Below are 22,683 nucleotides of genomic sequence, written 5' to 3'. Positions count from 1 at the left end.
CTTTTCTGTTCCCTCCGAAAATACCCTCATGCTGGAAATCGAAAGAGGTCCATGCACACTGCAGTGAACCAGGATTTTTCACGCATCACTAAATAAAGACACGCAGAGAAAACCCAGAGAGATTCCAGTTATCAGGGTAATTTCAATGAGATATCAATCGATTTTTTTTTCATTTCTAAACTATTTCCTTGACGTCACGGTTTCCGTGCGGTCTCCTTTAAGGTTGCCAGGGGTTACTGGCTCACATGTCAGAACGAGGAGAATTGACGTCAGTGACGGCTGTTGATTGGTTCTCAGCCGTATCCGGTGGGGCAGCGGTCCAGGGCTCGGGAAAAAAATCGAAGCGAGGAGGATCTGGTAACGGTACGCTTTGAGAAATATCACCCATCCCGAGTCGCTATCGAAGGGCTCGGCAGGAATTTACAGTTTCTTGTGAGTATCTGCGTTTTTTCAGTTCACAGATCATATGACCTCTGGACAGGTGAAATTTGTTTCCTCCGTCTCTCGTTTGTTTATGATAGAACTCAAGATGGCGTCATTGGAGGAGAGCTTTGCCTTTGCACGGAGCTAGCCAGCTAGGCATCAAACTAGACACACTCTCGAACATAACATAGGCCAAAGACAGTCAGGCAAAGGTATAACACATTTATTATTAACTTGTATTTGGTGGTTACTGGTTATTATAATTCAGGGTATGTAGTATTTCAACATTAGCCTGCTTGCTGTAAGTTACTCGGCTGCAGCCGTCAGCCTCCTCATGAAGCCTTCCTGACCTAGATGGTGTTACAGACAGGGTATTTGCTTCACACTGTCTCTAAAGGCGGTAGCATTTACTCAATTTGTAGACCATTAGATGCGTTATTATCATGTATCCTCCAGCATACCCCGTTGTCACTTGTTCAGCAAGGTCATTTGTGCATCGCAGTGTTTTCTCTAATTTAATTGACAGCCCGCTTCTTAGTAGACAGCAGAGGTGCTGCTGCAGCTCAGTAACTGAATTAGAGAATTAACATGTTATTTGTATACTTTCACTAGCTCAGGTATTTCAAACTAAATAGGACTTACTAATAATATAAGACGTAAGAGCCTTGTTGTTTGGTCTTGTCTGTAGTCTTAGCTCTTAATTTATACCACCTGGTCCGAAAACAGTATCATTTATCACTTAGTTATTCCTGTGGCTGGTTTAGATTAAAGCAAGCCTGCCAAGTTTCCACCATGACTGTAGTTAGTTGCATAAAGGCTGTGCCAGCCTCATCTTTGATAACATGGCTAGTAATCTCACGTGGCCTTGTCAGATTAGAAATGATCTGAATCCTATTATACTGATGCACATGCATGATACACTTGCAGGGACAGGATGGATCGGCCTGCCTGCTCCACAGGACTTGTTCGCTCATTTACTTTTCTAAAACGCACATGTTGGTTACAGCAGGGCTTTAGAGGCCTTCCTGTTTTAGACTACACAGCGAGATCAAGCTCAGAGCTATCTGAAGAAGCTTATATCACAGAGGCTGATCACATGATCTGGGATCTGTCAGGCTATTTTGCTCAGCAGCAGTATTGTGACCTGAAATGTTGAAACCCCAAAGCAAGTACACTTGCTTTTATGGTTTGGTCTGTTTCACAGTGGATTGATTCACTGGCCTTCATCTCACCATTAGTCTAAAAGTAGGCCTTGTGTGTGACACTGTCTCTCTCTGATAAAGGGCTTCATTCAGGCTGGTGAAAAAGTTAAATTGTTTTGAGTAAATAACCCAGGACAGACCGTGTGCCTGCCCTGGTTTGTTGTCTGTCGTCAGATATGTGTGATCACATCATATGACCAGTTTTAACTCCTGACACTTAGAAGCACTCAGGCTCCATAGTGCAAAAACAACACCCCATCTCTCTCAGTGCCTTCTCACTCTGGTTCTATTTTTCTCACATTCTCACGTTTTCTGTCTGTCCATTTCTCATCACGACACACAGACACTCCTGTGCTGCTCTCTGGTCAACCAGTAAATCCATGTTATACAGTGATGATCTGAAATCATGCCCCCTTTCCCCCCCTGTTAACTGTCCATTCTCTCCAGTACAAAGGTTAGAGGTCACAAAGCAGGGTTGCGGTTGTCGTCATGGCATCTGGAAGTACGAGCAGCGAGGAGGAGCGGAGCCTGAGGGAGTGTGAGCAGTACGTGCAAAAACACAACATTCAACAGCTGCTGAAGGACTGCATTGTCCAGCTGTGCACCTCCAGGCCAGACAGGCCCATGGCCTTCCTCAGGGAGTACTTCGAGAGGCTGGAGAAGGTTTGTGTGTGTGTGCTTTTTGGTTGTCCTTATTGGTCAGTGGACAGCAAGAAAATCATTACACAGTGAAAGCTGAGCATTATATACTCTTACAATACACCAGGCTGTTACTGTCTCATAAGCCAGCTAATATTTGCCATCATAAGCCGTATTTATTTACACCTGGTAAGGCTATATTTCCTTTTTATCTCTCAGGCAAAAAAAAACACATAGATGAAGCAATTTTCAGTCCTTTAGCCAGAAGCATTTTGTGTTTCTATGATGTTATCAATAAGTTTACTAATTATGTTTTGGATTAAAGCTGCTATAACCTTTTAACTTTAATTCTTTTCATCATTGTGTTGGAGAAGTTTGGCTAAGAAACACACAGCAATAGTTAGACATTGTTTGTAACATTAAAAGCAAGCTAATTAGCTTTCTAACAAGCATGCTGACAGTTTTATTACCTTCTCTTTTCAGTTGTTTCTGTGTTTTGTTTCGCTCACTCCGCAACTGTGCATAGTGGACAAAACAGTACGTGCAGGATATGTGTGTACAGTGTACACATGCTTTGGAAAAGATTTTGGACTTCTATAGCGTATATGTATAGTTGGGAATCAGGCTTGTGTAAGCCATGTTTAAAACTGGATGCTACATTTGCTATAAACATAAGTAAAAAAACTAGTTAAGCAAAGTTAGTGAAGCTTGATTCAAACGACTCATTGGAACAACCTGCCAGGCAGTCAAACGGCTGCAAAAACATTTCTTTAGTTGCTTTTATTTTATCACTTGATTGAATGTAGTTTTCATTGGAAGCCTTTATCTGTTGGTTTGCTTTTATTGTAGGTTGTGTTTTTATATGTCTGTAGATGTTGTGAAGAACTTTGTGTAGCACTTTTGTGCACAAAAAGTGCTTCATAAACAACCTAACCCGGTCGGTTGACTCCATTCCCCCCTCCCTCCCTTCCAGGAGGAGGCCAAGCAGATTCAGAACCAGCAGAAGGCCAGCAGTTCCCGTTCAGACTCGCGTGACGAGGAGGTGTCCCCACCCATGAACCCTGTGGTAAAGGGTCGCCGGCGGAGAGGAGCCTTTAGCGCAGAAGTCTACACAGAGGAGGATGCAGCCTCATATGTCAGAAAGGTAGACAAGCCTACAAGAGTGTTGCAACACTACAATCTGATACTATCAGACGTCTTAACACGTATCATGTCTGTGTGTTGTTTTCTAAGGTCATTCCAAAAGACTACAAGACGATGGCAGCCTTGGCCAAAGCTATTGAAAAGAATGTGCTCTTCTCACACCTGGATGACAATGAGAGGAGGTACGCGTCTTTAAACAGTGTTTGTTTTTCAAAAAAATTAAGTTTTGATAATTGTGTAACTGTGTTCAGCTGATCACCTCACAAATCTCTTCCTTTGCAGTGACATATTTGATGCAATGTTTCCTGTCACCTACATCGCAGGGGAAACAGTTATTCTGCAGGGTAGGCTTACATCTTTTCAACTAACTTTTATCCAAATCGTAGCATGTCTTTGTGCGATGCTAACGGTGTTGTCGTATGCACCCAGGTGACGAAGGTGACAATTTCTATGTTATCGACCAAGGGGAGATGGATGTGAGTATCTGATCCTCGTCATGGAGTTTTAGAAAGTTAAACTACTAACAAAAATATCATAACATCTTTCCTTATACAGAATATTTTTTTTGGTCTCTGCAATTGAACACCTTGGTTTCTACTCTGCTAATCTGACAGGTGTATGTGAACATTGAATGGGTGACCAGCATCGGGGAAGGAGGCAGCTTCGGAGAGCTGGCCCTGATATACGGCACCCCAAGGGCGGCCACAGTTAGAGCCAAGACCAATGTGAAGCTGTGGGGCATCGACAGAGACAGCTACAGGAGAATACTCATGGTGAGGAGACGCATTATAGCACCTGTGGGCCTGTAATGCAAAGAAAGACCACTGTTTCTAAAGCATAGCTGTGAAATGTTTGTCTTTTTTTTTTTTTTTTTTTTTTTTACACAATTACACTAATATAAATATTTTTCTCTTTAGGGAAGCACTTTGAGAAAGAGGAAGATGTACGAGGAATTCCTCAGGAAAGTGTCCATTTTAGGTGGGTTCATGTTTTTAAATCAGCCTCATCCCAAACCTTAAAAATAGAAGAAGAGAAGCACGTTACTTGTATTTGGTGCTGAGATTAAAAATAACCTGAAAGAGGATATAAAAATAACTCGCCTAAAAACAAAGCCAATAACAGGTTCAACCTTTCAAATTAGATTTTTTTCAGGGTTGTCTCGTTATTTCCGCTGAATCCTCTCATCTGTGTCCCCCCCCCCCCCAGAGTCTCTTGACAAATGGGAGCGTCTGACAGTCGCTGATGCCTTGGAGCCTGTCCAGTTTGAGGACGGACAGAAGATCGTAGTGCAGGGAGAGCCTGGAGATGAGTTCTTCATCATCTTAGAGGTACACACTAACCTTCTCTCACATACACACATGCCTTCATACACGCTAGTTTTGAACTTTGAAATGTCACAGAAAATACTGGAAGATGTCGTAATAAGTTACTTGTTTCAGTTTTTCATGTTGTGGTCCATCGTTGCTGGTTGTATTCCGAATGTTGGCCATAGGAGGTGTTGGATCCACTTGTGACTTAATTCTGTTTCATATTTTCTGCTGTTGGACTCCAGTGGATCTTTTAAACTATTACAACCAATTTGTTATCCACACATACACGCCCTCTTGTGGTGATGTGCAAATCTTGCCTCACCCTAAACATGTATTTAATCCAGAGCTGAAACGATTAATCAGCAGAACATTTATTAGCAACTATTTCGATCATCAAAATAGTGAAATTGTTTTTATGGTTTTATGGTTTCTCAGATGTGATCATCTAGGTCTGAGGCAGTTGGTAAGACAAATGAAACAATTTGAAGAAGTCACACTTTAACTTTGATTATGATGGACATTTAAAAAAAAAAAATCTGGCATTTTATAGACAAAAGAATTCATAAATGAATCAAGACAGTAATCTGCAGATTATTTGCAGTCCTAATATGCAAATGCAGATGATGACTAAAGTCGAGAGATGTGTGTACTTGTGTGTGTGTTCCAGGGCTCTGCAGCTGTGTTGCAGCGTCGCTCAGAGAACGAGGAGTTTGTGGAAGTGGGGAGGTTAGGACCATCTGACTACTTTGGTAAGAACTCACTTATTATCACAGCAGTCTTTTTATTTCATTTAATTAATTATTATTATTTTGTGGCGCTGAAACATGCACTGACCACATGACGAAAAGGGGATTTTTATAACAATGACCCGAGTATACTGTGTTTATGCTCGACTGCAAAAAGTGATTACGTCGAGTTTGTGAAAGACTTCCTTTTTCAACGAATTGTGCTCAGAATAACTTCAGATTTGCGATAACAAGTTGCTCTGCATGTATTCTGTTTCCATATTATTGAAGTTATTTATGTTTTTTGAGGTTTTAAACTGTGTGTGTGTGTGTGTGTGTGTGTGTGTGTGTGTGTGTGTATGTTCTCCAGGTGAGATTGCTCTGCTGATGAACCGTCCCCGCGCTGCCACTGTGGTTGCCCGCGGCCCTCTGAAGTGCGTCAAGCTGGACCGGCCTCGCTTTGAGCGCGTCCTGGGTCCCTGTTCAGACATTCTCAAACGCAACATCCAACAGTACAACAGCTTCGTCTCGCTGTCTGTCTGAAGGGGGGCGTCTCTCCCCACCCTCCCTCTCCCTCCACCCTTTCCCTCTTTTTTTTTTTTTTTCTCCTCCTTTTAGACCCAGGGTCCACCAATGCAATTTGCTTTTTTGTCACTTTCTTCTTCTTCCGTTTGCTTTTCTCCCGTTTCTGTTTTACACACAGAGAGATCATTTTGTTGTTACCACCCGGTCACGCAGAGGTGACTTTCAGCCATTCACCAGCGCTTGTACCAGCTGCTGTACGCTACCTTGTAGGCACAGTTACATCACATTACCTATGTTATATATGTATTTGCTGGTTACGCTTTCTTTTTTTAGACTTAAACACAAAGCAGGATTGTAAGGAGATCTGAAAGACATGAGGGTCTCAGACTGATGAGACAGGACAATCAACCTTTACATGGCGCTTTTGGTGAATTTGTTACAGACTTATGTTGTAGATTGAAGTGAAGAGAGGACTGCTTCTTCCCCCGTTAAAGAGTTTCCTTTTCGACATCAGTTAGCCTGATTAGATATACATCGTAGAGCAGAACATAGAAGCTGTAGGAGGCAGGAAGAATATGATTGCATCAAACTTTTTTAGGTTTCAGCTATGATGGTTGTGCTCCATTTGTTGTTTTTGGTTATCTTCGACTGGTATGATGAGACGACGGCGAGTCTGTTTTGCTTCGTTCGAGAGAGCTTGTACAACTTAAGGTTTTTATTTTATTGTGCAGCTACCAGGCTAGTGCCAAATGTTTAATTATTGTCACAACGCAAAGATGCATAGCCGTGGAAATGCAGTACGCGTTCTGTTCCCTGATTATTTGGAGCTCCAAACAGGAAGTAGTTGTTACCCTTATTGTCCTCTTAATCGGTAGAACGACCATACAAGAACTGCCTTGACTACTCTGAGGGGAAAAAAAACAAAAAAAAAAACAAAGGAAAAAAATAAAAAACAAGAGTATTAAGTGTATTTCAGTATTCAATTTTTTTAGTATATACCAAATAACTTGGTCACTCTTCTGCTATGGTTTGTAATCAAAATGTTATCATAGTATAGTTAAAATGATCATAGTTATATTATTATCATTGACGAAATGATAAACTTATGGTTTGGAGTGATGGTGATCTTAAAAAAAAATATGTTTAACTGTCTTTTGTAAACACTTATTTTTCCATAAATTCTATTTTAGGTGTCCGGTGCCACAAAGTAAATAAATGCTTCTTCTTGTCAACTGACAAAAACAGTATGTAATTGTATTGTGTAAAACGTCATGGGTTAATCCTTTTTAAAAATAGATCAAATGGGTAATTACAGGTTTATTGAAGTGAAGTCTTGAAAAAAAAACAACAAAAAAAACAAGATGGTTCATGGAATTCAGGACATCTGAAGTATTTATGTATCAAAGCATCGCAGGTGAGCTGACAGGCAGCGTGAGCAGATATTTATTTAAAACTAGTGTCATTGCTTATTGCCTATTGAAAAGGTGGCCGTCTTTTCATCAGAGTAGCTTGTGATCTGTTCTCTATGCTTACTTGGCATGATGTTTTAGGCATCCAGTGATCCGGTGTGAATGGAAGCGTGTATTAAAAAGCGTGCCCCTGCGGCTGCGTGCAGCTAGCAGGAACTTTTTGTCAAATATTTTGGTTTGTTACTCCCTAGCTTAACTGCTACATGACTATTTAGATGGCATAAAATGTTACGTATGTTTTTTTTTTTTTTTTTTAAAGATCTTTACCAAATCACACAATGTTGACTTCTGGATTATAGGCTCAACTCTTCATTCCTGCCTCACTGTCTGTTACCAGAAATGACATAGAACCAGTCGTGTGTCTGTTTCTTTTGTGTCTCGTTCAGAGTGCGTGCTCGGAATCGAGACGTATGTTTGTACGTCCAAAAAGATTTGATTTTTGGTGCCGATTGCAGGGTAGTCAGGTTAGCGAGAAGAGTTTTTGTTAATGGACATGTGTATTTTTTTCTTTACTGTTTGAATTGATCATCTTCATCTGTTTCCCCCCTAACCCTGAGGTTATCCTCGTGGATTTGGTTACATGTGGATTTGTGTCCATTGGCAACACATCCTGTTTATCCTGATCCACAGGAAATGACTCCCGTTAGGGGCGAGGGTTTGACTCGCCTTCGTCGAAAAATATTGTTTTCATGTAAATAGCAGCATCATTGGTTTTAGTCCAAAATGTTTTTAACCACACTGCAATCGTCCCGGTTTGCCTTAGCTTACCTAACCTGGGCTTACAGTAGTAGTCAGTCACTCCTGCTAGCCCGACCTTCAGTGAGTTTGTTAGGCCTGCAGCGCCGAGAGCTGCAGGCGACCAGAGGACCATTCTTTTTCTATTCTACCCTGTATTCAGTTTGACCTCCTGTATGTGCAAAGATGTTTATCCTTTTGGTATAGATTGTTCCAGATGGCAGTTTAAGCAATAAAAAAGTAAAAATGATTCAGCTTCGTCTCAGGTTTCGTCCTTTGTGTTGCAAATTTGACTGTGTTACTGTTCTTGTCATGGTGGTTCAGGCTCCAAGTTAAGTCCCTCCCTCCTTTTCCTGTAGCTGGGCTTTTGATTTAACTAGTTCACATGATGTGGAATGTATATGAAGACAGTCTCACTAACATTGGCTACAGAAAGTGGCTCTGAAAACAGATGTAGCACGACATCTGTCCACCAGGGGGAGACATGTCGCTGCTCTGAGTGCAGAAAAGCCTTATGATAATTTGTATTCAGTCCTGCACCAAGACTTATATAAATGGTCTATTATATTTTAATCTGTGAATGTTAACCTTTTCTCATTCCTCTTTTGTGAGCTCTCATTGTTTTTAAACATGCTTTGTTTGATCAATAATACACTATATCAAATGTTTTCCCTTCTTAAGAGGATTTTTATGACTTCAGACAACTTAGGTCATTTTTCCATGCAGTGATATTTTCAAATAATGAGCAAAAACTTAATTATTAACAATTGTACTTGGCTCTGGGAAGTACACCAATATTTGCTGCTTTAAAGTTGTTGCTATTAGTTATTTGGAGTTGGGAAAAGTTCAGTCTGTTCCTTCATTTCCTCATCTGTCATTTTTGACCATGGTTTCAAATGTTTATTCCTGTTGCTGGGTTTTAATGAAGATACACTGTATAAATACTGTGGTATGAAGGTATTTACCTGCAGCAGAGAGCACATTTTATGATGTTTCTGCTTATCAGCCTCCCTGCCTGATGTCTGACTTTATTTGGCATGACTCGCAAATCTCTTAAAAATAGTTGTGGTTATTCATCTGACTTTACATCACACGGAGACCTGGAACATAAACAGGTTTGTCGGACAAGAACAAAGAAAATAACAAAGACCAAAGCTCAGACATGTTCACAGAGGAAAACACATTCGCAGATTTATAGAAGAAAGAAGAAAAGTTGGCTTTTTTAAAAGAATTATTACAGTGGTATGATATAACACGTTTCTCAGTTACTTCAGGTCAGCTGTTGCTCTGTCTCAGCCTGTTTTAGTTGACAGTGCCGTCGTAAAGCTGTTTAAACACTCTGATGAGACAGAAGAATTACAAGTCTGGAAAACGGGTGGAGTAAACTAAATGGCTGTTTAATAGGTAGCACTTTTCTCTCTCTCTCACACACACATACACACACACACACACACTTATGTTACTTGCAGGTGATAAATCATCTTCAAAGCTTGCACCATGCCCTCACATAAAATAACTTTATTTTATAATTATAACATCACATGGACACAAAAATCTTTCTATAATCACAATATTCATCACCAGCATTAATTTGACTGATCCAGTGCATCACAGCTTTGTTTTTACTCTCCCAGCTAATTTTCCAGGTGAAATTGTTCCTTTAAAAGGACTTAATTTAGATGTGTTAACCCCCCTGAGGGTGTAAGTGCACATGAAAAGTGAGAGCCCTGTCATAAAACGCACCCTTAGGGGGAATTTATGACCTAGAGAGAAACAAAAGGTAATAAAAAGGTATAGCTCCCTCTGTGAAAGGAATTTGAGGCCTGCAGATTTCTTCTGTCTCTGACAAGCCCCTTTCACAGCGTCTTCCATTTATGGCTTGTTCCTTAAATCGAAACCATCTGAGCCTTGTTTGCTCAAGAGGTGTCCAAAGTCCAAAGAGCAGCTACGAGGAGGAGGAGCGATGACCCTTTCGTCCTCTGTTACGTGACCTTTTTGGTGTTTGTGGCAGTCTGAGGTCTCGCTGAGGATTTGACAAAGTCCTTGGTGATAACCTCGTCCTCACCCAGCCGCCGGACACAGCGCTGGACCACTCGGAGGACCTTCTGTAACCTGCGGTCCAGCGCTAAGAGGTGGGGGGCCGTCAGGATCGGCTGTAAAGGGTCTCCCTCCAGGGACTCCCTCATCACATCGCTGAGCCTGAACTCCGGTCGGGCCAGGAGCTGGAGCCGCAGCAGTGTGGAGCGCTTTATCCTGAGGAACGGGAGAAGAGAAATTCATTTTCCTCCCAAAACCTCTTCGCTTCTTTAAAAAGATCTCCATTATAAACCCACAAACAAATGTGGAGACAAGCTTACATGCAGCACTGAGATAGTGGAGCCAGGATAGACATCTCATCTTGAGAGTGCTTCCCAAACCTGAGCACAAGACGTGATAAGGAAATGACACCACAAAGCATCATTTCACAATAATACTAATTATAATTATGTTCTGTGACGTTCTGTCGTCTCACCCTCTGGCGTTGTCCAAGTGAAGAAGGAATCCTTCGTCCCCAAATTTGGTAAAAATCTCATAGTGGTGCCTGTCCATGTTGCCTGTAAGGTTACAGAAATGTATTGAAAAATTGTAGACAGTAAGTGCTTACAGTATGTGAATAGTAGTAGAAAGTCGAATAAAATACTTGTGAGGAAGTCGAAGATGGACATGTCTATGATGTTGAGGAGCCGGTTGCCGGAGTTATAGGGATACAGCTGCTTTATGGTGTCACAGAAGAAGGGATTCACTTCCCACCTTTAAAAACAGACATGAACGACATAATTCAAAAGTTCTGATCCAGGAGCTGTTGACTGCATTTGGATATTATTTTTGACCAGACACAATTGGAGAAAACTGTCTAAAATGAGCCCTTACGACCTCTTTGTTTTAAGATAAGTATATCACTGCCATGTTGATTTTTAGAGACATTATCACAATGATGTAACCCGGCATCATTGAGTATATGGGCAGCCTCTCTAAGCCTCTATACTGCATTTTATATTGTGTGTCACTGGGGTGGATTTCATGAAAAAACCCGCTCAGCAGATTTATGGCACAAAACAGGAAGTCTGGTGCAAACTGACTTCGTAGTTTACAAAAATAGTGGGTGGTGTAGCAAAGAAAGAAAGGGTAGAATTAAAAAAAGCACACCTCTTTTATCCTCAGTTGAAAAGCCTTTGACCAAAGAGATAAACATCCAATTTGATTCAGCATCAATAGGATTTATGGGAAATCTAGTCTTTTATTTTGAAAACACTAGAATTTACAATCTGACTGGAGGCCACCAACAATCTCAACTGCAGTTGGATTATAGTCAGTAAAAGATACGACGGCAAGTGTCACTGTATTATAGTGCAACTCAAGACAACAGTTTATCAAGTACTGAGTGCACAGAGGCTGAGGTCTTACTCTTCTCGTCCTGTGAAGGTGTAGGAGCGTATCCAGGGGTTAGGGATGGAGATGCGGGGGGCGATGCTGAGGCCGGGCAGGTAGGCAGACAGGGACCCCTCCAGCAGGTCGGGGTCGCCGCACACCGCGTACTCCGTCTTGCACACGTACAGGCACTTGGCGAAAAAACATGTGTTGTTCGCTGTGGGGAAGCAGAGCAAAATGATGGAATACAAAATGAGTTTCCTGCTCACATACGATTACATGCTTTTTTGATCAGCTCTGCACCCTCTCCCCCCGACTGTGTGCTGTGTCACCAGCCAGAAAAACAAACCAGAAGCAAAATAACTCACAGACAGGCTCGGGTTTATACTGATGTGTGTTATTTGCAAAGATATGGGGACATACTGTAGATATCAAAGTGTTACTAAAAGTCTGATATTGGCACGATATAGAATAAACATGTCACCTTGCTGCTGAACACTGTTTCACCCTTATCAGGAATAAAAACAGTTTGGCATAAAAGTTTAAAATGGAACCAAAAAGAAATTGAAAAGGGGCACTTCATGTTAGAGCACAGACTTTTTAAAGATTATTTCTGGGCATTTTGCCTTTAATTGATAGAGAGAGACAGGAAGGGTATGAGATAAAGAGGGGATGATGTGCAGCAAAGGGCCCAGGACGGCACCCTCTTCTCATGTAAATCAAAAGTTAATTAGCGTGTTTCAACCAAAATGTCAAACTATTCCTTAAAAAGAGGCCCTGCTGGTTCTTTACCTGGTGAGGTAAAGAAGACGGCTCGTAGGTCTTCGTTGTGGGTGACTTGGAGGACTTCTCCTGTGACGTTCACCAGCCTGCCAGCCACCGGCGGGACCCTCCGGAAGTCCAGGATCCTAACAAATAGGTTGATGAGATTCAGAAGAAAACCTCAATAGAAACAAGTCGTCTCAGTTTCTTGTGCAAGAAAGAGTTCACACAGTTCATGCATATATAATTTTATTGTAAATGTAATGTGAGCCCTCTGAAGATGATGGTATTTTTTTTAACTCACTCTCCTTACCCCATTTCACAGATGCCCACAGTTCATTTTTACTGATTCTTATCAATGAATATACCCTTTTGACAGTCTCCACGCTGTATAATGTAGCTGGCTGCGTTCATCTACACTATCAAGAGATTACACCTCCCCGGAGGGTCATATTTCAGTCATGTCCCACAAACGTTAATCAAATAACAAACTGCGTGAAGCTGAATCGTCGGCATTCCCCAACTGCTGATTACCAGCGATAATGATAAGGGCTCCTGGCAGCCAACGCAGACACAACAGAGAGAGATAACAGATTAAAAACACCCCCTCATAAATTAAAAAAAGGAGAGTGCAGAGAAATGATCTGTCTGAGTTTGGTGACACTGTTAAAGATTCTTACATGTTAAAGACTAATAGATGTTTAAAGTACGAGCACATGTACAGTATAATAATGCCTCTGCAGAATTGCAGTGATTGTCTGAGTTGTCGGTGTGGCACTCCTGTTGTTTCTGTGTTGTGAGGCGAAGTGATGACTAATCATTGTGTGTGGCTTCTTAATGATACCGTCTAGCTCAGATGACTGTGTTTGAGACTGAATAACCTCAGCTAATGTGCAATTACACAAAGAGTGTGTGTGTGTGTGTGTGTGTGTGTGTGTGTGTGTGTGTGTGTGTGTGTGTGCGTGCGTGCGTGCGTGCGTGTTCTCGTGTTTGTCTATAGTCCGTGGTTTATGCTGATCAGCTCGTTTGGAAATCCTGGGCTGGGCAAACATGTTGCAATCTTTGTGTAGGCTGGGTGGTTTATTTGTTGGCACCAGGAGACGTAGTTTTAATTTACAGTGGGGCAAAAAAGTATTTAGTCAGCCACCAATTGTGCAAGTTCTCCCACTTGAGAGAGGCCTGTAATTTTCATCATAGGTACACTTCAACTATGAGAGACAGAATGGGGGGAAAGAATCCAGGAAATCACATTGTAGGACTTTTAATGAATTAATTGGTAAATTCCTCGGTAAAATAAGTATTTGGTCACCTACAAACAAGCAAGATTTCTGGCTCTCACAGACCTGTAACTTCTTCTTTAAGAGGCTCCTCTGTCCTCCACTCGTTACCTGTATTAATGGCACCTGTTTGAACTCTTTATCAGTATAAAAGACACCTGTCCACAACCTCAAACAGTCAGACTCCAAACTCCACTATGGCCAAGACCAAAGAGCTGTCAAAGGACACCAGAAACAAAATTGTAGACGTGCACCAGGCTGGGATGACTGAATCTGCAATAGGTAAGCAGCTTGGTGTGAAGAAATCAACTATGGGAGCAATTATTAGAAAATGGAAGACATGCAAGACCACTGATAATCTCCCTCGATCTGAGGCTCCACGCAAGATCTCACCCCGTGGGGTCAAAATGATCACGAGAACGGTGAGCAAAAATCCCAGAACCACACGGGGGGACCTAGTGAATGACCTGCAGAGAGCTGGGACCAAAGTAACAAAGGCTGCCATCAGTAACACACTACGCCGCCAGGGACTCAAATCCTGCAGTGCCAGACGTGTCCCCCTGCTTACGCCAGTACATGTCCAGGCCCGTCTGAAGTTTGCTAGACAGCATTTGGATGATCCAGAAGAGGATTGGGAGAATGTCATATGGTCAGATGAAACCAAAATAGAACTTTTTGGTAAAAACTCAACTTGTCGTGTTTGGAGGAGAAAGAATGCTGAGTTGCATCCAAAGAACACCATACCTACTGTGAAGCATGGGGGTGGAAACATCATGCTTTGGGGCTGTTTTTCTGCAAAGGGACCAGGACGACTGATCCGTGTAAAGGAAAGAATGAATGGGGCCATGTATCGTGAGATTTTGAGTGAAAACCTCCTTCCATCAGCAAGGGCATTGAAGATGAAACGTGGCTGGGTCTTTCAGCATGACAATGATGCCAAACACACCGCCCGGGCAACGAAGGAGTGGCTTCGTAAGAAGCATTTCAAGGTCCTGGAGTGGCCTAGCCAGTCTCCAGATCTCAACCCCATAGAAAATCTTTGGAGGGAGTTGAAAGTCCGTGTTGCCCAGCGACAGCCCCAAAACATCACTGCTCTAGAGGGGATCTGCATGGAGGAATGGGCCAAAATACCAGCAACAGTGTGTGAAAACCTTGTGAAGACTTACAGAAAACGTTTGACCTCTGTCATTGCCAACAAAGGGTATATAACAAAGTATTGAGATGAACTTTTGTTATTGACCAAATACTTATTTTCCACCATAATTTGCAAATAAATTCTTTAAAAATCAGACAATGTGATTTTCTGGATTTTTTTTTCTCATTTTGTCTCTCATAGTTGAGGTATACCTATGATGAAAATTGGAGACCTCATCTTTTAAGTGGGAGAACTTGCACAATTGGTGGCTGACTAAATACTTTTTTGCCCCACTGTATATCTATTTGTTGGAGACCATTTAGGATTCTTTTTAGACGACTGCATTTTGTTTCTGTTCATCAGTGGTATGCTACTACAGGAATGTTGCCTCTCCTTCTTACAATCTAATTTCATCATAGCTCCTCTACGACATAATAAATTAGAATGCATTTGATAATTGCACTGATTTTTTTCCCCGTATAAATGTCAACAAGACTAAACATGAGTGATAGCTTCCTTCTCTGCTACCGTCAGCCTGCTAACATGTTCACAATAACAATGCTAACATGGTGATGCAAAGCAGGTATAATGTTTACCCTGTTCACCATCATAGTATAATTTAGAGTGTTAGTATGTGCTAATATCTGCTAATTAGCGTCATCAGTCTATCCAATAGTTGTTGAGATACTTCACTCAAAACTGCAAATGTTAGCCTCATGGTGGCCCTAGAGGAAAAGTCAGGGGATCACCAAAGTCAGCAGGATTCATCCTCTGGGGACCATGGATATCCGCACAAAATGTCATGGCGATCTATTCAGTAATTGTTGAGCTATTTCATCCTGGACCAAAGTGGAGGATCGACAGACCGGCAATGCCATTCCTAGAGTCCTGCTGCTAGCTCTACAGCATGTTACACTGCTGTTCACAATCATTAAACAGCATTGGAAACCATTACTACCTCATTTTTACTTGCTTTTTTTAGTTTCATATTTGCATCACGGATTGTGCCCAAAGAAAAACTTCTGTAGCACTTCAGCATGCACCAGAACCATAACTGGGAGCAATAAAATGACAGATGTGCAACAAAAAACAAAATTACCCCCTAGCACCACCGCCTCATAAATAAAAGAGTGTAAATATGGAGTGTAACCGAGATGATACTAAAACAGGAAAAACAAATTAAGTGATAATGAGCATTGTGAGTGGAGAGGAGGGCTGCACCTGTCCAGGTGAAACGCAGCAATCTCTGCATTGTGTCTCTGGAAATCAACAAAGTAGAAGAAGTCTTCCGGAGTCTCCTCGTCCCTCTGCTGCCTGACACACACACACACACACACACACACACACACACACACACACACACACACACACAGTGATCAAGCTGTCACTTACAGTAGTCTATAGTATATAATCAACACAGCAAATACTATCATTTTAAACACAATGTAAAATGTGACATTTAACACCGAATTTATGTTGAAAATGGATTACAGAAGCACATTTTCTCTGTATTGGTGGGATAGAAACCTTAAGTGCTATGCATCGCCTAATGGGTACTGGCATAAAATCCATTGATGGTGTTTGATATAGACCTGGGAATCATCATTAAACATGGATTCAGTCCTCACCTCATCGGTTTGAACATGGCTTTAGCGCAGTTCTGCAACTTCAGAGCCAGTTTCAGGTGATGTCCACTGGGCTTCACAACTGGAGCGGAGAGACCGAAGGGGAACACACAGACACAAGATGGTCAGTGATGTCAGGTACACACTAGTGGGGATCAACCAACTTCCTATCGCACATTTCTTTTACATCATATAGAAACTGACTCACCCTGTATCAACTTCTAGCTTGACAACACTGAACATCAGTTAGCTGAGTCAATGTTTGGTTTTCAGATTAATGCTCCTGAGGCCAGCTCAAACTGGAATATTTTCGAGATCTTCCTGTTTTGTAAGTAATTGGGGGTTTGGTCACACAGCTTGCACTCTGTTCTCTCAGCGACTTGTGTTCCTCTCTCTCTGTCTGGCTGCATATTATGTCACAGCAGTAGGCCAGACTAACCACACACGCCTTCCCCCTGCTGCGCTCTGTGAAACTCCAGGATATTAATAGTTAACAATCATATAAAGGCTTACAATCACTAGTTTTTCTGGAAATGAATGAAAAGAGGCCCAAAGTGGCATAAACAGCCTTTGTGGCCGACGAACACTGTCACTCTTCGGTTACTGAAATAATGAGAAAGTTCTCTGAGGTTAAATTTAAACTGGCGGGACGGATTGTTTTGTTGCATTTCTTCTTGGCAGTGATTGATGTTTGCGTGGTCAGCCACTTCTCTGTGCTGGTGAGGCACAGACAGGACAAAAAGTGTGAGAAGGTGGTAAAATACAAAGTATAAAACCTTCCTTTTATTAAGACTGAAAATACTGAAAAATAGAACTCTTCTTACCATCCTAATTGGCTTTAAAGTTCATATTTCTGCAGCTTTCTACAGCATTGGTATCCATTCTATGAAAGCCTTATTACTTATACTCAGCTTGCTGCATCATTACTCCATCCACCAGAAACCTGCTAGTTTCTTGCTACAATAACATCTATTAAAGTCACTTTTTATTCAATTATCCATCAATACATTAGCAGCTTTGGCTTGCGTGCTGCTCAGAGGAACAGTAGGAGATGGCAGCGTAGGTGGGGGCTGGTGTGTAGGTTGATGCCTGGAAACATTGGCTTCCCTCAGAGCATGCAGACATCAAACATTTAATTAAGAGCTCTGCTCTTTGAACACGAACGAAGTGTTTTTTTTGCCCCAGAGCGAGCGTCTTACACAGACAGACAAATCTGAATTTTGGTGCCAAACGAAAACACAATCCTCACTATCACAAAGGCAGCAGTGTGTTTGTCTGTGACGGTACCGCCAAGCACAGCAGAAAAGAGAGGAAACCAAAAAAAGAGGGAAACAAAGCGACGAGTCAGAGATCGAACAATCACTCTGTTACACGCTGTACACAAAATATAGAGCTACACAACATGAGATATGAGATAAAGAAACATCTAAACCCAAACAGATATAGCAGCCTCATGTAATTCAGTGGTGAGTTGACCATACCTTGGGTACAATCACATGCTCCTTTTAGGGCCTTCTCATCTTGAGTGTAATCTGTAAGAGATAAAGGTTTGTTAGCTCATAACATTGATCACATTAAAAGTGCTACATGTGGTATTTTGACATCAATAATTCATCACCACAAGGACCTGTACACAAGGCCAGAACATTAGTATCTCCAACAGCCTTTACAATCCAGCACTTTGTCCACTAACTCGAAAAGAAAAAGAAAAAAAGAAAAGAAAACATGTTGCTGTATGGCACAAAACAGGAAGAGGGCGCAGTTCTAGTGCAAACTGACCTTTAGAGTTTCTCATAATTTCAGAAGGTGAAAAGTTAGAGGAAAAAAACTAAAGGATATTCATATATCTTAATTTTGACTCGAGGTTCTGTGATACAAATAGTGACCAAGAGGCTACCATTTGGTTTTACTCCAAATTCCATGAAGCGATTACATTGAATTTTACACTGACATACAGATGTTTTAAATCCCATCCATCCATCACCTGCGCTGACGACCGCCATGCTCTGCATCTCCTTGAGGAGTTGTGGGATAGCGGGGTCATCCCGGGAGTACAGAGCGTAGCGGCTTATTCCCAAGTGGAACTTCAGCCAGGTGGCGTCCGGGTCAAAGGTCACGTCACGCTCGGTCACAGTTATGTTGGACACAGCCGCTGCCTCACTGTAGAGTTTCATATGCCTGAGGAGTGAGGAGCTGAATGAATACATGTGATGCTACAACTTTAACAAAAAACTGTTCAAAACGTGCAAAGTGCTATCACACATTTTTTCCTGCTGTAGAGAGGTTGTGAATGCCGTGTTACGTAAACAATAATGAGGTAGCCGACGGAAAGAGTCCAGGGCTCTTGCTGTGCTCTTGCTAAACCTGGATTGCCAAGCTTTAAAAAAAACATCCACCACTTGGGAATTATTACAGGCAGGCAAATTAGAATCACTTCTTACAACATTTTGTGTGGGCAGTATTTTATTTTGGAAAGACCACTGATTTGGAGTGGCACTTGGTGCCAGAAAACCGTGGCAAAGTGCATTCAACTGGTTTTCTACGCAGCAGGTGTTACAAGAATGTGTTTAGACTGAAAGAGGATATGAGGAACTGCATGGGGATAGAGACATTTATTGAATTCACTATACACAGTCTGTTTTATAACTTTATTTGCCCATTTCCCCCTGTAGCTCAATTTTTCATCCACATATAGCATTTTATTTGACATCTTATGGGCTCTCTATTGTTTTTAAAAGCATTTGTGACACAATTTCGACTTTCCACAGCCGCCTCTCCTCTCTGCTATACTTAAGACCAAAACAAATAAGTCTGTGGTTAGAGGGGCACCACATCGCCTGAGCCGAGTGGGACGGTCATCTCCCAACCCAAACACACTCCATCACAGGCTGGATAAAGCGCCGAGATAACAGAGTTTGTTCGTTGGCCATCAGGGGTAATCAGGACACTGGACAAGTGCAGACCACAGACAGTGTTGAGTCACACAGGAGATGGCAAAGAGGAAACGGAGAATGTTTCAGTGGTGCAACGTTTGCCAGGAAGGTCGCACACAAATTCACAGGTTGACCAGGAAATTAACTTTCAGCCTGCATATAAAACCGGTTGTTATTTGAGCAGCCCCTGTCAGAAAGCTCTCCTGGGTGCGTTGAGATGCTGTTGCAAGATTTTGCAAGTCTTAAACAAGTTGGGCTATCCATTTGTTTTTGTTTTGTTTTGGGTTTTTTTTTTTTTTTTACAAAGCAGCACAGAGGAGATCCATTGCTCATATTTCTTCTTATTTTCCACCGTAAGAGCCCAAAATCTGTATCTCTCAGAGGGAGTGCACTGTGTCGGGATAGACAGACAGCCTCACGAGCCAAGACAGCCACGGCTCCCACAGATTAAGATGGGCTTTAGCAGCTTTAAATCCCTGTTTACCTTAAAGAGAGCGTTCCAGACAAGAACGCTCAGAGTGACATGTTTGCGAGGGCTTCCTGCCTACCAGCCCACTTGACTTTTATGACGCACAGAATTGTCTACACATCCTGACGTCTGTCTGTGGGCGTACATCTGTTATCATGAGCAAAAGGCACGACTGTGTTTATGTGTGTGGATGTGTGTTTGTGTGCGTCTGCTGCGGTGGGTTTGGCCGTAATGTCAGTGAACCCTGCCCCTCGACCACAGTCAAGCCCCAACACGTGCTTTCACAGTGAGATCTTCTCCTCTTCTTTCACAACAAAGTTGAGTAACACTTGCAAAACTCACATTGAGTTACTTGTCAGCCATTGCAAAATCAACTGCACTGTGGACAAAATAAGCAACGTCTGAATGTGAGTTTTAAAATCTTCAAAAATGACACCAGAGACTGACCTTTCCCAGCGTGACACCTTCCTCCTGTAGTACTCCATCAACTGCTCCGCCTGCAGCAGCCTCTCCTCCGCTTCCAGCACCGGAGTCTGGATGTTGTACAGAGGGTGAGCAAACAGCCTCCCCAGCTTTGAGCCCCCACCAGTGGGCTCAGATGTGGTGCCATCCAGGAATGGCACAGAAGTCCAGTTGGAGAGCTGGGGGGTGGCGAGACCCCCGTGCCTGGGCAGGCTGATGTTGTTGGGACCACATGTGCAAAAGTGTCCCGACCCTCGCCCAGTGCTCCACAGCTTTGGCAAGAGGATGAAGTAGAGGTCAGCGGAGAAGACGGCTGTGAGGATCGCGGCCAAGAAGAGACGGTCTCTCCTCATCGTTGAAACAGAGAGAGGATAATGTGGGAGCTGAAGTCCTGGCTATGTGCTGCTCCAGAGAGTGTGAGGCATCACTTGTCGGCTGCCTCCAGTCTCTCACACAGTCAGCCAAGGCAGAGGGGAGAGATAAGCAGTCAGAGGTTGGTCCAAGTCTCTCTCTTTCTTTCTATGTGTGTGTTTCAGTCTGTTCCTTCCAAGCTCACTTCTCCTCCTCCTCCTCCTCCTCCTCCTCCTCCTCCTCCCTTGGCAGCGACTGAAGAGAGAGCCGAGCTGAGAGCGAGCATGTGTTTGCAACAGTCACCGGCAGTTTGGCTGCTTCCAGGGACCTGCTGCTCTGAGGACGAGAGACAGCGAGAGTGTGTTTGTGTGTGAGAGAGAAAGAGAAAGAGAGAGAGAGAGCAGAGAGGGAGTGTGTGTGTCTGTGTGTACAACGTGGGTGTGTGTGAGCAGGTATGTACACAAACATTAAATGACAGGTTAGCAGATTGAGAGTGAGTGCAATGAGGGTGTAAAAAACACACACGCCCACTCTCTCACAGATTGGCAGGAAGATTTTGGCTGCGAGTGTAGACCTACAGGTGTGTGTGTGACTTGCCTTGACATCCATTTTTTCCAAGGAGGTGTGGTGACACCGTTCCCTTCCCTCTGTCATCTTCTAGTCTCCTCCTCATTAAGTAAAGTCCACTTTCACTCCTCCTTCATCTCATCAAATCTCCTCCTCCTCCCTTCATGTCACCCCTGCTTTAAACGTTCATCCTGCTCCCCTGTCATCTTCTCTACCTCTCTCCTCCCTTCTCTTTTCCTTTCACCTCTCTTTCTCTCTTTCTTTTTTTTCCCCCCGTCACAGACCTCCAGTCTGCTTCGCTCCAGGCAAAAATTCCCAGCTGCACTTTCCTTCCTGCTGCAGTTCCCACACATGAATCCCTCACTTTCTCCCTGTCACGCTGATCCACAGAGAGAGACGCAAGTTCTGAGGAGGCAGCGCTGGAAAAAATACCAGTTCTTGCACAACTTCAAATGAGGAAACACTCAGGGGGAATGAAATGACACCTCCCCTCGTTCACAGGCCACCTTTTCTTTACTCTCTTCCTCTCTGGTTCCTGTGAAAACATACAGTGAATAAATTACGATCGCAGCTTGTTGCCTGTTTGGGCTCTAAAAGCCCTAAGCGGCTTTATACTGAAGCAATGAAGCTCTCGCAGGGCATTTCCCAGCCTGCATCTGCGCTGTTGTTACCGTGGTATTTTGGAACATCTGTCGTCTGCTTGGGTGTGTGTGTGTTGATGTGTTTGTGTGTGTGTGGAAGTCTGGCAAAATTACGCATCAATGTCTGGGAGTTGTCCTCCAGGGTGTTTTACCCTCTCTGAAGAGAAAACAGGCTGAGAGAAGTCTTTGCTGATGTTGGAAATTATTGAAAGGAAGCTTTAACCTGCCATTTAGCCAGATTGTAGAAGAGCTTCTGTTTTACACCCTCACACACACACACAAGCTAAGTAGGTGACTGCCTCCTATAGGGGTTTTTTTTTTTCCGAAGACCACAGCTCCAAAAACAAAAAGAGGCGCTTTTGTTCTTTTGACCCAACTGTATGATATAAAAAATATCAAGTGGAAGCCACATTTTTCACAACTGAATGAGCTTTCCATTTTAAGTTTCTGTCTGTTGTACGTGGTCTCTTGAAACTGTATTTTCAAACAGACTTTTAAGGCAGAAAATCCCACAGCTAAAGATCCCACTGTAGACCACCAGGGACAACAAACTGAGAAATGTATGAAGATATAATTTATTTTTTATTCCACTGCACACACACAAAAAAGGTAAAGATATGTGCTTTTGGTTGAAATTTGAAATATCAAACCATCTGTGCTCATCAGTAGACAGAAGACATTTCTGACAACACAATACATTTAGCAGAATTCAGTAATGCGGTGTGGTCGTACAGATGCCTGAGGGGGCAAAAGTGCAGTCGAGATGACTTGCCCTGTTTGTCCCAGCTGTGTCTGTTTGTATTTATCCCTGAGACACAAACTCCAGAGAGCTCTCTGGGTTTGCTTCCTCCCCCGCTAAAACATCCAGACCGGTGCTTAAAA

At 42.7% G+C, this 22,683-nt stretch overlaps 2 protein-coding genes across 2 annotated transcripts; one reads left to right on the top strand and one right to left on the bottom strand.

Annotated features, from left to right (window-relative positions):
* Positions 1 to 310: 310 nt before the first annotated feature.
* Positions 311 to 8,421, top strand: LOC139303197 (cAMP-dependent protein kinase type I-alpha regulatory subunit-like). The gene is made up of 11 exons (XM_070926932.1): positions 311 to 432; positions 2,073 to 2,288; positions 3,238 to 3,408; positions 3,498 to 3,589; positions 3,690 to 3,751; positions 3,837 to 3,883; positions 4,022 to 4,180; positions 4,325 to 4,385; positions 4,614 to 4,735; positions 5,385 to 5,466; positions 5,813 to 8,421. Exons 2-11 carry the CDS (start codon positions 2,115 to 2,117, stop codon positions 5,983 to 5,985), a joined length of 1,143 nt encoding a protein of 380 aa, XP_070783033.1. The 5' UTR covers positions 311 to 432; positions 2,073 to 2,114; the 3' UTR covers positions 5,986 to 8,421.
* A 915-nt stretch (positions 8,422 to 9,336) lies between these two features.
* On the bottom strand, positions 9,337 to 20,595 carry fam20a (FAM20A golgi associated secretory pathway pseudokinase). The gene is made up of 11 exons (XM_070926677.1): positions 20,228 to 20,595; positions 18,363 to 18,556; positions 17,860 to 17,910; positions 16,382 to 16,460; positions 15,975 to 16,067; positions 12,372 to 12,487; positions 11,616 to 11,796; positions 10,852 to 10,961; positions 10,684 to 10,765; positions 10,529 to 10,588; positions 9,337 to 10,424 (listed from the first exon to the last, which is right to left on the bottom strand). Exons 1-11 carry the CDS (start codon positions 20,593 to 20,595, stop codon positions 10,154 to 10,156), a joined length of 1,605 nt encoding a protein of 534 aa, XP_070782778.1. The 3' UTR covers positions 9,337 to 10,153.
* Positions 20,596 to 22,683: the final 2,088 nt, after the last annotated feature.

Source organism: Enoplosus armatus, chromosome 20 (genome assembly GCF_043641665.1).
Source record: "Enoplosus armatus isolate fEnoArm2 chromosome 20, fEnoArm2.hap1, whole genome shotgun sequence".
In the NCBI taxonomy this organism is placed as follows: domain Eukaryota; kingdom Metazoa; phylum Chordata; class Actinopteri; order Centrarchiformes; family Enoplosidae; genus Enoplosus; species Enoplosus armatus.
This window is presented reverse-complemented; position numbering and strand designations above follow the sequence as displayed.